Source organism: Mandrillus leucophaeus, unplaced genomic scaffold (assembly GCF_000951045.1).
Source record: "Mandrillus leucophaeus isolate KB7577 unplaced genomic scaffold, Mleu.le_1.0 Scaffold1576, whole genome shotgun sequence".
Taxonomy (NCBI): Eukaryota; Metazoa; Chordata; class Mammalia; order Primates; family Cercopithecidae; genus Mandrillus; species Mandrillus leucophaeus.
In genome coordinates this window covers 223,962-239,236 of record NW_012101561.1, presented here as the reverse complement: position 1 = coordinate 239,236, position 15,275 = coordinate 223,962, and the positions used below count along the sequence as shown (strand labels likewise).

Here is a 15,275-nt window from a genome sequence, read left to right as displayed (position 1 = left end):
TAAAGTATAATAATAATAAAAAAGTAAAATAAAATAAAAAAATAAATAAAAAATTTTTAAAAAATACAAAAAAAAAAAAAGAATTTGGTTTGTAGTGCATAGGATAACGAAGAGTAGGCTCCAAAGGCACCACTGATGGAGAAACAGTGGCCTCAGGGGAAAGCCATGCTTGAGGCACATTGAAAAGTGAGAGGAGCCATATGAGAGGGTTGCAGGGGAAAGGGGGCCCAAGGCTTCATTTATTCAACTCAATTCATTAATTCATTCAGGAAATATTTCCTAAGCACTTATTCTGTGATGATACTGTGCTAGGCTATTAAGTATTATTAAGTGTTATAGTATTTAGTATTAGTATTAGTATTAGTTCAGTATTCTTTCTATTATACCATCATGAATAATTAAGCAACAAATACATCAAAACAAAGACAATCAACTTTTTAATTCAATTTACTAAATATTTGTTAAACACTTGACCTATTAGGTGCAAAATATTGCACTGTATCAAAGTGTCTCCTTACTGGTTAATGGTTGTTGGTTATACTCCATGCTCTCTAAGGGAAAAGGACCAGTGGAATTTTAGTAAAATGTGCTTAGTAGTAAACATTGTCAAACACTAGAAAATGGTAGAAATTTCCTGATACCTTCAAAATCAGTGATCAGCAAATATGTATTGAATACTTCTTTTGGAAACAGTGATTGCTGAGTTGAACTCCGGTGAGACTTAAGTTTATGTAGAATGAAGGTTTATGTAGAATTATAATAATGTAGGCAGTAAAAAATCAACACACTATCACAAAAGCTTGGTGATAGGGCTGAAATAGAATCAAATTTTATGTAATTTTTAGCGGGGTAGGCTTAGTGTGGTCCTTCCTGAAAGGTATGTTCTCTCAAGGTCCTTGACAGCTTTGTGATTCAGTTTTAAGTGCTATGAACTTTGGTTCCGAACCTGAGTAATAAAAACTGCATAATTGTTTTCCTTTTATAGTTCTCATGTTTTAAAGGTTTATTTTAGCAAAAGTGCCTGTGTTTTACCAAAAGAATGACTATGAAAAGTCTGTTTAGTTTGTTAAAAAGGCAACTTTCTCAAGACACTCTTGTTGAATTCGGATGTCATGTAAGATTATAAATTCCACTGTGACAGACCTCACAGTACTCTTATGAAGGCACAATTCTAACAACATAGGCTTCAGACTTTATATTGAAATGTACATTTCAATCCCACAGTACATAAATACATGCAAATAAAAGTTTCAAATATACATTTTGAATCATCTTATTAGTACAGTGCAACTACAATTAATAAAAAACACAAAATAAAAAGTAGCCTTGTTCAATTGGAATATCTACATTTCCATTTACCCAGTGGTTGGCATTGATAAGAATGAAACAAATATCAAGAATACAAAGCCACTTCCAAGCTTTTAGGTTCTCTTCATTTCTACATTGAGGTCATTCTTCAATGGCTTCTATATCTGTAGTCTATTGCAATGAAATTGGAAGCAACCGACCAGAATAATATCCTTCTGTGTATACAAACAATGTTTTAAACCAATTCCACATCCAAATGCAATTCTACAAACCAAGGAGTGGTATAAAGAAGACACATGTATTTTAGAAAGCCTTTAGCCAATAAATTTTAGACTAACTCTTGTTAACTGCAAAGGGTTATGAACTTGGACTTTAGTTGTGTAATTATTTTATCTAAACTTGATTTTTATGTTATGACAAAACATCATTTACTAAAACTACCACATAATTTTCTATGAAAAGTTAAAAAAATATACATATATAAAACAATCAGTGTGACAAATATTCTAATTTGAGTCTCTTTCCAACTTAATTTACCAAAAGAAAGTGCTGTTATACATTTAATAAATGAATTTGTTGAATAAATATTCACTGAATACATATTATGTGCCAAATACTGTTCCAAGGTCTAAAGTAAATTATAAAAACATGGTGGCAGAATGATGGTACAGCCAGCCCACTTGTACTTTTAAGTTAAATTGATCAGGTATGTTCCCTGGTCCATTGGCCAGATGCTTTGGAACTACCAATCACAATGCAGGTTTGAAAGAACACACTGACTAAACATCTTGGCTGTGTGTTATGGTTAGAATGCTTCGGAAATCAGCTTGATTGTCCTCTATCCAAGAGGTAGTCTGAAGGAAACCAATGAGAAACATAAAGCTTGCCAACCACTAACACTTGACAAGCATACCTGGGGCTTAGGGTATGTGGGATGGGAAGCTGCAGGAGAAAAAGGAGCATAGGCATCATCATACATTTATGAATGTTAGTTGCTGCTCCATATAACGTCTCTTCTGTTTTGCCTCTCCATTATCATATACTAGTACATCTTGCTTAAGAACATGCAATCAATGGAAAAAAATTAGAGAACAATCCCATTACAAATTGATCAACTTAACTGTTCCTTATGTATAGGGTGTGTGTATGCATCTGATTACTAAATATATGACATATATATATTTATATATACGTATACATATAAAACATACAATAAAATTCTGCATTTCTTCTGACCATCTCATTTATCAAAACCACAGATTACTTTTTTCCAGTTAGTGAAGGTAATTTTTGACCATATTTATTGATTAATTTGAAACACATTAGCATTCAGCCTGGTTGTATGTCAATGTGAGAATTTTTTAAGTGTTCTTGAAACTTTGGACTTGAACCATTAATGAGAAGACAACACTGGACTTTAGCAGTAAAGCCTTATAAATATCTCAGTTGAAGCTTGAGAAATAAATCTTAACTCAAACCTTTAAATTTCAGGAAAGGTTTGGCCATGTCCTTATTAATTTTTTTTTGCCTTTGAGCTTATTTCTAACTGCTTTCTTCCATGACATAAAAGACACAAAGGGTCATGTTCTCTAACAGTTAGACTCTAGAGTAATAAAACTAAGTACTTTATGTGTCACAAGAATGATTGGCACCAAAATAGCACTGCATATGGCTCAGTTTATACTGGCGGGACAGAGGAATCCTCATCTTTTGGTATAAAGGCTTCAAATGAGAATATTGTCAAGGTTTCAAGGGATTCAAAGTTTATCTTCAGTCACCTTTAGACCCTTTCAGAATTATAATGAGAAAAAAAGTGTTGAAAATAAATAGGACTTATTTGTATATGGAGCCAGTTCTGTATCACAGATGACCAAAATAGCAGAATAATAGTTTTCTGACAGGATGATTTCCTGACAGGACATGTTGGCATACCTCATGGTTATGCCTTTGCAGATATTTAAAACTGCTTTTGACTGTTAATATGAAATATTGCTACATTTCAAAATGCCATTTCTGGATCCTCCTCAAATCCTTGTAATAAAAGAGAAGCAGCATGTAATTTGGATATAGTTCCAATCAATCCTATGAACTGAAACCCTCCGAGGTTCCCTGTCATCTATTGAATCAAATCCATGCCTTTTCACTTCACTCTCTAGGTTTAGCAACTGATTCCTTCTATATTTTACTAACTTTCCTTTTACATCATTCTTGAACAGTCCCTCTACTTCAGCCATGTTATCCATTGTATTAGCTATGATATCTGTTCAGATTATCTTACTGACCCTTGTCTCTGCCTCTTTGTGTTAATTATATAATAAATGGGTCCTAAAGTGTTAAAAGGAAAAAAAGACAAAGCCCTTTTTCCAAGTCTTCACAGTCCCACGAATATGTATCCCCTTTGATCCTGCCCAGTAGCTGAAGCAATTTAAAAGGAGGAACAAAATTATGTACCCCTCAAAACCAGTTGCTTTGTTTCCCAGGGGACAGTCATCTATGTGACACTTAGCCAGGGAGTCAGTCTTTGCCTTCTGCTATTATGTAGATCCTCAAAAGAAATACACAATTCCATTTGGTAAAGAGTATTTAAGAAGAAAACACTAGAATCAATTCTCATACTATGGTACAGTTTTTAATCTAGATTTAGGAAGAAGCATTAAAGGGTTGAATACAGCATTGAGCAAAGTGGGCTCAGAGATAGACCATAGAAATAGAATGAATGTGCAGAGACAAGAACTATTTTCAGACTGAGACCAAAAAGTCATGTAGCCTCAGAAGCAGCAAGACAAAAGAATTTTGAAACTGACCTAGCTATTCTTAGCTAAAGAATATCCACCAAGAGACGTGATGGTCAAAGGTAAAATTACATTTGTGTAATATGTATGTAGTTAGCTATAATTGTATATTGTTTCATAAAGTTAATTTAAGAATATATGTATAGCAAATTATTTAAATCAAATTTAGCCCTACTAGGTGACTCCTGCCATTTGGTAATAAATTGGTATCTAGGAAGTGATAGACTGTCACTGACTATGGTTACCTATACTCCCAGCTAACTGATGAAGGGGAAAGAGGGAGTTTTACAGAAATGATGACCTTCAAAAAGATGCTTGAAGGTGCAACATCTACACTGCACCACTATAAACCTCCCTCCTCCATTTATCCACTTTTCTGGCTCCTTTCCCTTCTCCAATACTGGGTTCCAGACCTACCTGTACAATATATACATTCATACTCATCAGCAAAATGTGTAAAATCATTTATATGAAGGAATGTGTTGTATAAATGTTTATATAAGGAAATATTACCTCTCTTGTTAGAAACAAAACCCAGACCATCTGTGGTTTTGGCACTAAGTGGAAAACTTCCTAGTTGATGGTGACAGTAGTAAATCAAGATGATATAATGGCAAGGGAGGGTGAAATATAGGGGCAGTTTACTGCTTGGTTGCCTTCTACCACCATGATAATTATCTTTACATCATAGGGTTGCAATAAGGACTAAATAAAAAACATACGCAAGTTCAGTTAGCAGAGTACTTGGCACATAGTGGTCAACAATATTTATTGTCATTAATGTTCCCACATCTCCATCTATAGTTCCACCTCACCTGAGCTCTAGATAGGCATGTGCAATTCTGTTTTGGCCTCATCAAAAACTTCTCTCACTACTCATCTGAAGCCTTTGACTTGATTCACACTTTCAGCACATAACTTTGTCTCTTATTTTTCTTGGGTGAGACCATCAAGTCATAAACTACTTTAACTTCTCGCCGCCACATTTTGTAATTTACTTCTTGTCTTAGAGGATGCAGTGAACATTCCCCTTTCAAAGCCTTTCCTTCCAACTGAGATCCAGAAACATTCTCCAATTGAACCTTATGGCACTAAATACGTCTACAGTCACTTGCACTCACCCTTCAAATCCTTGTGAGTTAACATCTTTCTCTAATATTATTGAAACTGCTTATTTTAAGGCAGTGGATCCCTATCTTGGATGCACATTGACATCCCCTGAGGAGATTTTTAAAAAATGCCTGAATTCCACCAACTGGAAATTCTGATTTAATTGGTCTGGGGAACAGTCTTGGAACTAGGTTTGTAAAACTTCCCAGATGATTTTAATGTCCAGTCAAAGTGGACAATCTCTAGTCTAAAGTCAGCAATGACCTTCTAAACTGCCTGTTTTACTGTCTTTATTTGACAATATTAGTCACATCTTCCTGCTGAAAAGTCTTCTCCTTTGGCTTATGTGATACTCATTCTTCTTTGTTCTTCTATGACATATCAAGACCACTTCGTTGCTTCTGCCCACTATTTTAAATTCAGCGCTTCTCAGGGTATCATAATTGGCTCTCATTATTTCTGATAGTATGTATTTTCACTGGTCATCTCTTCTACTCCCGTAGTTTCATAGACTAGAACCACCTATTTCTATTTCTGAGAAAAATGACATCGGGATTTTGATAGGGATTACATTGAATCTATTGATCACCTTGGGTAATATGGACATTTTAGCAATATTACATGTCTCCAAATACATGCATAAACACATCTCTGTCTCTCTCTCTCTCTCTCTCACACACACACACACACACACACACACACACACACACACACACACACAGACACCATTTCTTTAAATTGATCTAAATTTACAGCTATCTGTCCATAGTAGCTATGACAGTGGGCTCTAATTTCAGACTGCCTGGGTTCCAATGCTAGTTCTATCACTTACCACCTCTGTAATATTGGGCAAGTTACTTAGCATCTCTGTGCTTATTTTATTCATTGTAAAATGGGTATAATAATGATCCCAACCTTATATCATTGCTGGGAAGATTAAATAACATAATCCATTTAAAGTGCCTTACTTCTGGTCTGTTGCTGAATAAATGTTACATATTTCTCTCATAATCAATGTTGCCATGCCCTAGGCAGAATACATGGCATGGTTCTAGCTTCTAGACCTCCATGGTACTTTACGTATACCACTATTATGACGCCAATCATATTGCATCACTATTGCTGATTGACACGTACCTTCCCAACTGTGCTATGAATTTTTTGAGGGCAAAGATTGCTTCTTCCTCACCTATAATCTTCAGAGTTTAACAAAGAACTTTGCACAGATAAGCAGACCAAAGTCTAGAAATAGGTTTTGTCCTTTTTCAACTCTAATTGATTGACAATGCTTGTGTGAAATGCCGTTTTGAAAGGGATGTGAGGCTGAAGCTGGTCTCAACAGGGGAAAGAGCATCATGATTAATTAGGGATGTCTTCCACGGGACAAACAGAGGGAGCAGTGGCACAAGTGTCATGGACATTCCATTCCAGTTTTAGATGCTGTGTAAGTAAATACTTATTAATTAATTTTCATGAACAAATGTTACTAGTTGAAAGACATGAGCCAGTTGGAGTTATTGTTAAATAATTTAGCTAATTTCTCTTGTAGTCTAAGTTCTTTCAAATCAGTCATTATAGATTTTATGCTAGAAACTTGTGACAACTAGAAGCATAGCATGCTCACAGCAGATAATTCATTAAATGTGACCAAATTCTGCTGAAATTTTCATTTTATAGGTTTTGCTACATTAATATTGCACCTGCCATCTGTGATCTTTGTCATGTAAATACAGATCCTGAGATTAAGAGTTCTTTCAAGGATTTTGTAGGAACTGATATCTAAATTGTCTACATATAAGCAGACAATCATTTAAACTACTGCTAAATGCTTGATATAAGAATAGAGAAATGCACTTTTCAAATTTTGAGGGCAAAGACTGCACAGGTGGCAGTGCTGCTTAAGCATTTTCTGCTGTGGGATGAAGTGGCTTATCATACTGGGGCAAAAAGAGAGAAAATCTTAATCACCAGGGTACATTTATTTCAAGATTAACTTCATTTACCTAGCACAGTACCTGGTACATAGTTTACATTAAATGAATGCTGATGCATAAGTGTATAAATGAACAAATGGACGGATGGATAGATGGATGGATGGATGGATGGATAGATAGATGGATGGATGGATGAATGGATGACAGATAAACTTTGCTTCCGTATAATCTTGGCAAACAAAAATTGGGCTGGGCATGGTGGCTCACGCCTTAATCCCAGCACTTTGGGAGGCCGAGTTGGGCAGATCACTTGAGGTCAGGAGTTCGAGACTAGCCTGGCCAAAATGGTGAAACTTCATACTTATTAAAAATACAAAAATTAGCAAGGTGTGGTGGTACACGCCTGTAATCTCAGCTACTCAGGAGGCTGAGGCAGGAGAATTGCTTGAATCTGGGAGGTGGAGGTTGCAGTGAGCCGAGATCATGCCACTGCACTCTAGCCTGGGTGACAAAACTCCATCTCAAAAAAAAAAAAAAAAAAAAGAAAAAAAGGCAGTTTAAATTTTTTTCCACCAGATGGCAATAATGTGAGAAATAGGTTTAGGCTGTAATCTTGAAGAGAAAAGCAACCAACCAACTAACCAAACAAAAATGCTATTCGGAGAAAAAGAAGCATCAAAAGGACAGATTTAGATGACAGAAATGAAATGTTTGTGTCATCTGTAATACCTTAGGAGTCTATGATCTTGTGAGACTTGTATCAGGTCCTCAACATACCTCCTTTTTATGCATGGATGACTTCTCATTCATAATTACTTTGCAGTAAAATGGGGATATTCAAAAACTAATCTTATCTATATAAAATTATTGGTCAATTCACATAACTAAAATTATTACCCTTGGTATATATAGATCCATGCATTTATATTTTCATTTTAAATACTAATTTCTTAGTTAATTGATGCCTCCCTTGGATGTGAGTCTGCTTGGGAACAATAGCTAGCCTGTGTGCCTCTAGGAAATCTTTCCCTGCTAGTCAACCTGCCAAAAATCATATGAAATAAGCCTGCCTAGGGTTCATTCATCCTGTTAGCAAAGAATTGTGAATAATATTATATTAGTGTCCATCCCTTAATTCAAAAGCTTTTGAAAAATAAGAAATTCAGTTTTAGAGTCCAGCATTCCACATAAACATGGAGTAGGGTGCTGTTGTTTTGGAAAATAAAGATAATATGAACATATCTTCAGATGGTATAGAGTATTTTCTCTTATTAATACTTCTCAAAACAAGTGTTCAATTGGATAAAACATTAACTTTCCTAAAAAGTGGAAATAAGCAGACTCAGGAATATTTCACGGTAAATTATATAGCATATCATCTGTCCTTTTCTAATGATAATCAGAATGAAAAGGCGTTTAACCTCCTTATAAACGCTTGGTCACTGGAGGCTGACAAGGTTGTTGAAGAAAATGAAGGGAAACTAAACATTTTTTGAATTCCTAAATATCATCACTCTCATGATGGCAATCAATACTTATCACAACTTCCTGACATAGGTATGGAAGACAGTGTGGTATAGTGAAGAATGGGGGCTTTAGAGCCATAGACTTGATTTCTGATCCTAACTCTTACCTCTCCTTTAGCTGTGCAACCTCTGGCAAGTTACGTCTCTCCAAGTCTTAGTTATCTCATCTGTAAACTGGGGATAATAGCGCATACCTCATCCATCAGGTGTTTATGAGGAACAAATGTAAAGCACTTTGCAGAGTGCCAGAATAGAATAGGTACAATTCCAAATTTATCATTATTATTATGATGATGGTGATGATGATGAAGTCAATTTTGCAGAAGAAAAAAACAGATTCAGAGCTGAAGTATCTCGCTTAAGTTTATATAGCTAGTAAACTTAAAAGGCATCTAGCACCATACCTGGCACCATAGCAGGTGCCAATCAACATTTTGCTTGCATTCCTCCTTCCTGATCTAAAACTCAATGATTTTTTGAGATCTTATTCCTTTAAAATAATGGGTTAGGCTCAACTTTACCTTGGTTGATGCAAGATTCAACCACTGACATACATTTGCAAAAATTAAAAGCACTTTTTTTCTGACTCATAGGTAGTAATACATGGATTAAGACAATAAAGAGGATTCCAGGTCTTGCAAAAAAGATAATTAGGCCTGCCATTTTGCCTAACATAGGACAAGTCATTTCTCCTTCAAAGGGGTATATATTTTCCCTCCTAGGTGTCCTACCGATTGGCAGTCAGTGGCAGATGAGGTACTGTTTCCAGACTTTTAGCTCCCAGATCTGTATACTTTATTTTATATAAGTCAGTGCACTGAAGGATGGTGCAGGCTAAAAATATAAATTGGTTCAAAATGTGTTTATGTCAGTTCATGGATGATAGATTCAGGTTTTTGTCCTTGGCCTTTTTCTAGTCTCAACCTTCTACACACTCTCCCTGGGTAATCTCATCCATCCCCCAGCATCTCTATTCTGAGACACTGATGAGCTCAAATCTACTTATAACGACAGCCCAGATCTGTTCTGAATCCTAGACACACATTTCCATTCGCTGATGGGAAAAGCTACCTGGATGTCATACCAGCATCTGAAACTTAACATGTCTAAAAAGAAACTCATCTTCTTCCCTTCCAAACCTGCTCCTCCTGCTGTGTTCTTCTCTTGGTAAATTAATTGCTATTTTCTCAGTTTCCCAAACTTAAAACTTTAGAGTCATCCTTGACTCTATTATTTCTTTCAACTTCAACCAGTAATCAATTATGAGGTTCTATCAATTTAAACACACTTATATCTCTTGAGTGTGTCTCTTCATCTCCACAGACATTGTTTGGACCTCTAACGTGATTCTTAGCTCTGGCCTAATTCAGTGGCCTCATAGATTTTTCTCCCTGCATCCCATTATTTCCAGTTGCAATCAATCTTCTACACTGCTGCCTACACTTCTACAATTCGCCTGTATACACTTCTTATCCTAAAAATTACAATTCATCATGAAATTCTCCACTAATTGAAAGCTTTCTTTTTCAATGCTTAAAGGAAATTTTAAAAAACTCCTAAATTGGGCATGTGAGACTTCACAATCTGGCTCCAACATACCTTGCTCTAGTCATATTGAATGTTTCACCATTACAGGCCTTCTTCAGAGCTTTATACTTTGCACTTGCTTATCTGCTTTCTAGGAATGTCCTTCTGGTAAACTTTTATTCAAATTTTAAGTTAGATCAATCAAATATCACCCTTCTATGTACTCTGATTCCTCTAAAGAAGTTAATTGTTTCATTCTGTGTACTTCCACAGCACCTTTTTTTTTTATCTGTAAAAGCACTTCATACATTTAATTGCAATAACGTGTTTTGAGTGTCTATTTTCTCCACTGCATTATAAGTTTCCTGCAAGCAGTCATCTCCATCCTCAGCATTGGCTTCAAGGTCTGACACATATTAATTGGTAAATAAAAGCTTATTGAATAAAAATAATCCATTGAAAGGAAGTTAGAATGACATCATGGAGACAAACTCCCCTCACCCCAAATTCCTTTTGATGAAACTGCACAGAGACAAAATCTGAGGCTGGCCAACTCTTTATACTGACTCAGCATAAAATTGCTTATGTTTTTAGAACTGTCACCAGAATGCATTCTTATTTCTACCCACAATATATTAGGTCAACCACTCTACATCCTAAACACACAACCCATAAATCACAATTGCAAAGTCATCTTCTGTAAAGATAAACTTACAGATAAGTATTTTAATGAGAACTAGGCATTTCCTAAAGCCAAAAACATTTCCATAGGAAATCATTTCCCAATTGTCAGGCAGAAGAAGAAAATTATTTTAGAACAAATTTACATGCTATTAACTGAAAAAATAGGAAATATTAAAATGAATTCCTTGAAAAGAAAGATGTAAAACTTTTACCAATTATGTTAAGGGATGAAAATGAGTAATATAGTTAACATCACAAATATTTAATGTATATTTAAGTGTTAGAATGAATATCTTAAATTTTGGCTCAATGTAAGGTTGTTTTTACAATGTAAGATTCCAGTACTAATTAGAGTACTGTAATTTTCATTTGTGATAATTGCATTTGACATGGCAATATTTAAAGAGTAGTTTTCAATGCATGATAAGCACTTACATTTCAGTTGTAGCAGCTAATTCCTTAAATGAAACAATTATAAAGCATATATTATATGCAAAGTTTTATGGAAAACAGAGATGTCTTGATCCCCATCTTCATTGAGTATACAGTCTAGGGAAATATATACAACCATAAGAAGAGGTTAAAAAGAGGCTGGGAGTGGTGGCTTATGCCTGTAATCCCAGCACTTTGGGAGGCTGAGGTGGGCAGATCACATGAGGCCAGAAGTTTGAGAACAGCCTGGCCAATATGGTGAAACCCCATCTCTACTAAAAATACAAAAACATTAGCCAGGCATGGTGGCGCGTACCTGAAATCCCAGCTACTCAGGAGGCTGAGGCATGAGAATCACTTGAGCCTAGGAGGCAGAGGTTGCAGTAAGCCAAGATCATGCCACTGCATTCCAGCCTGGGCAACAGAGTGAGACTCTGTCAAAGAGGAAAAAAAAAAAAAGGTAAAAAGAATGTATTCTCAAAGTTCACAGAGGAAGATCACCTACACAGTGAAACAGTGATGATGTTGGGGGTGATGGTGAGGCAATGATTTAGTGGGAAAGGATGCTTGTAAGCTAGGCCTTGAAAGACGGTTGAATATGCATAAAGAGAGATAGCAGCGAATTGTATACCAAGAAAGATGTAACAACACAGCAAAGGGATTGAAAAGGGATGGGGTGAGATCCCAGTAGACCAGTTAAGAAAGAAATAACAATCTGGGTTAGATATAATGAGAGTAATGATCATGAGAATGGAGAGGAGAAAACGGATTTGAGACATGTAGAGATTAACTCTGCTGGATGAAGAAACTGATTAGATACAGTAAGTATGTGTGGTTGACTGGGTGAATGGGAGCATCATTAACAGACGTAGGTGATACAAGCAAGATGAGTGGGATTAGGAATGTTAAGATGATTGCTTCTACTTTAGAAAGATTGGTTTAGAGGTGTCAGTGTATTATTCGTTTGGAAATGCTGGGGAGGTTAACTGAAAATTTAGGACTAGAGTTTAGGAAGGAGGTTAGGTCTGAAGATAAATATGTGAAGGTCACTCAAATAGATGTGATCATTGAAGCCATCTGAGTAAAATATTTCGGGGTTCAAGCAGTAATCTTCAATCTTGAGCAGGAATCAGAGTCCCCTGGGGGTTTATTAAACCACAAATGTGTCCCACCCCCAGGGTTTCTGACTCAATATGTCTAGGGTGGGGCTGGAGAATTTACATTCTAAAAAAATTCTCAAGTTTTGCTGATGTTGTTAGTCAAGTCCATACTTGGAGGACCTAGAAAATTAAGTCTATTGCTTTTTTTCTCAGCATTAACTTATTCATAAAAAAAGATAACTTGTGTCATCTGGGCGTGGTGGCTCATGCCTATAATCCCAGCACATTCGGAGGCTGAGGCAGGTGGATCACGAGGTCAGGAGTTTGAGACCAGCCTGACCAACATGGTGAAACTCCATCTCTATTAAAAATACAAAATGTAGCTGAGTGTGGTGGGGCGCACCTGTAATCCCAGCTACTCAGGTGGCTGAGGCAGGAGAATTGCTTGAACTCGGGAGGTGGAAGTTGCAGTAAGCCGAGTTTGCGCCATTGCACTCCAGACTGGGCAACGGAGTGAGACTCTGTCTCAAAACAAGACAAAACAAAACAAAACAAAACAAAAAAACAAAAAACCTTGTGCCAACGTCAGTATCTTCTGCGTCATTAAAATAGTGTCTAACACAGTTTATCTATCAGTTGGAACAGGAAATCATATTTCTACTAGTTTTTTTTGTTAGAAACTGTCTTGTCAATCCATAACTGAGACACTAAGGCTGCCCAAAGAATATGCTCCAAAATATGGCTATTGTAGGAAGGGTTCTAAAAAATTCTTACTTTCCCTTCAGTCTCGGCTGTGCAATGTTTCTACATTCTGGTAATAGACTTTCTGGAACCCTGTTTGGTGGTCTCCACTAGCCTGCTAGCTTTGTCAGCATATTTATTTGAGACTTTTGTCCCATATAAGCAATGGCTTGAAAAGCACTTAGCTGTTTACTTTTCATTTTACTATAAATTATTTATCCTTCAGTGTATAAATGGCTATTTGTAGGATTAGACAAATTTTGAATGTTCTGATAAGAGGACTGCAGCATCCAAATTCATGCATAATCCGTAAAAAGCACATGTAACCTACAACCTCAGTTGGGTTGGCATATGAAATAGATTCTCCGAGCATATATAAGCTGTGCGAATTATTAACCAGTTAACATTAGCAAATTTATTTTTGAAACAAAAGTTTATGCACACAAGCATTCTCTAATGAGAAATAATATTAGTTATAAAGATCCAACAAAAACATACCTTGAGTAGATTTTTCTACTTCTTTCTTCTTTCTACTCTGGCTATTGTAATTCATCCTCAGCTCCTGGTTATACTCGTGCAGAGTTTCCCTGGAGTTGTATGACTGTCTTGGTTTTCTTCCATCTTCACTCTCATCAGAAGAACTGGTGTAAGCTAGATCCATTTCATGCTTGACTTTTGATAGAGGCTGGTAGGGTTTGCAGTCAGTTTGCTCCATCTCTGATTAAGCAAGCTCAGTTTCATGAAAAAAGGATGAGGAAGTCCTTTAATGCAAGCAGTCCTGGAAGAGAAAGGGAAAAACACAAGCCTTCTTAGATTTATCTTTTTGTGAGGAAATGCGTCTGGCAGATTCACAATTGGTCCTGATAATACTATCAAAGGAGAGAAGTAAAAGACAAACTAGATGACATGAAGCTAGCCGCAGGCAATAGTAACACTCCGTCTTACATACATACATTGTCAAGCATTAAGGATTAAGCTGGAGGTTGCAGCATCAGAAAATACTCAAGGTAAAAGAGAGACAGCCTTCAAAAATATTTGTATTGGAATTCAAATAGAGGACAACGTTGTTCTGTGGTGTGTCTGTTTTTAATGCTAAAATCAGTGGTTAGATTAAAAAATGTTATCGGATTTGAAAGTGGTGAGGAATACAAAGATTAACCCAGCACATCCCACATTTGAAGTGAAAACTGGTAAGAGAACTACATTCAGAAAGAACACATTCTTGCCTCTGGTTTAATATTACATTTAAGACAGGGGCTCTGAGGAAGGGAAGGATTCTGAGTGAGAGAGCTCATGAAATAAAGTGTCCTTGAGGGGGACTGAACTCTTTGTGCTCATATTGTGGCTTTTGAGCCTCAGGCCTGCAGAGCATTTTTAATGAGTTAGGTAGTGGTAAATTTTTGTTCTTCATAGTACTGAGAGGATGTAAACAACACTTCTGGTGAGTATACTGGTACAGGAACAGCAGGATCTAAATCGGTTTTGGAAATAGCAATTTTAAACTTCATGATAAATCACCGAAAGAACCCCGTTTCCCCATAGAATGCTGAGCTAGGAGCCACTAAAGGTCTTAGGGCCAGTAGAAGCATTAACTGCTCTACTTAGCATGGAGAGATTTGAGAAGATCAAGTGTCATCTGAGATGTCAAAGTCCTCTGTAAAGTTACAAGCCCTATAAAAATGTTCTTATTTTCATTCTTTACATTATTTTATCATCACCATTTCAGTCCACTGCTGCAACTTTGCAACTTGGTCTTTTCATACAATGTTTAAAAATTTAGTTAGAAACCAATTAACTTTATGATTTTATTTTGCAGTGAAATTGACTCCTTTATTTTTCTTCAGCTCTTCATCATATGTGTTTTCAAAGAAATCTATAGACATCCAAATGGTGGCTCCTCTATCATATACACTATCTCATATTTTGGAATTCCTATTGCATTTATGGCAAGCACATAGAACACAGAAATCATTCAAAAAAGACTTTTAACTTTTCAAAGCATGATGTAGGCTGATTTTCTTTAAAAAAGGCTTATACGTTTGACTGATATATGTTTTAAATGGTTCATATTGTTTTGTAGTATGAACAAAGTTTCACAAGTAAAGGTCTTCTTTTTCTAAT

General features: G+C 36.1%; 1 protein-coding gene across 1 annotated transcript in view; it reads right to left on the bottom strand.

Annotated features, from left to right (window-relative positions):
• Nucleotides 1-13,932, bottom strand: part of LOC105536274 (teneurin-1-like) — a gene marked incomplete at its 3' end in the record, with an annotated part of 316,443 nt that extends 302,511 nt beyond the window's left edge. The window contains exon 1 of the mRNA XM_011975605.1: nt 13,653-13,932. Coding sequence (XP_011830995.1) covers nt 13,653-13,869 — 217 coding nt within the window. The remainder of the gene's footprint in view (nt 1-13,652) is intronic.
• Nucleotides 13,933-15,275: the final 1,343 nt, after the last annotated feature.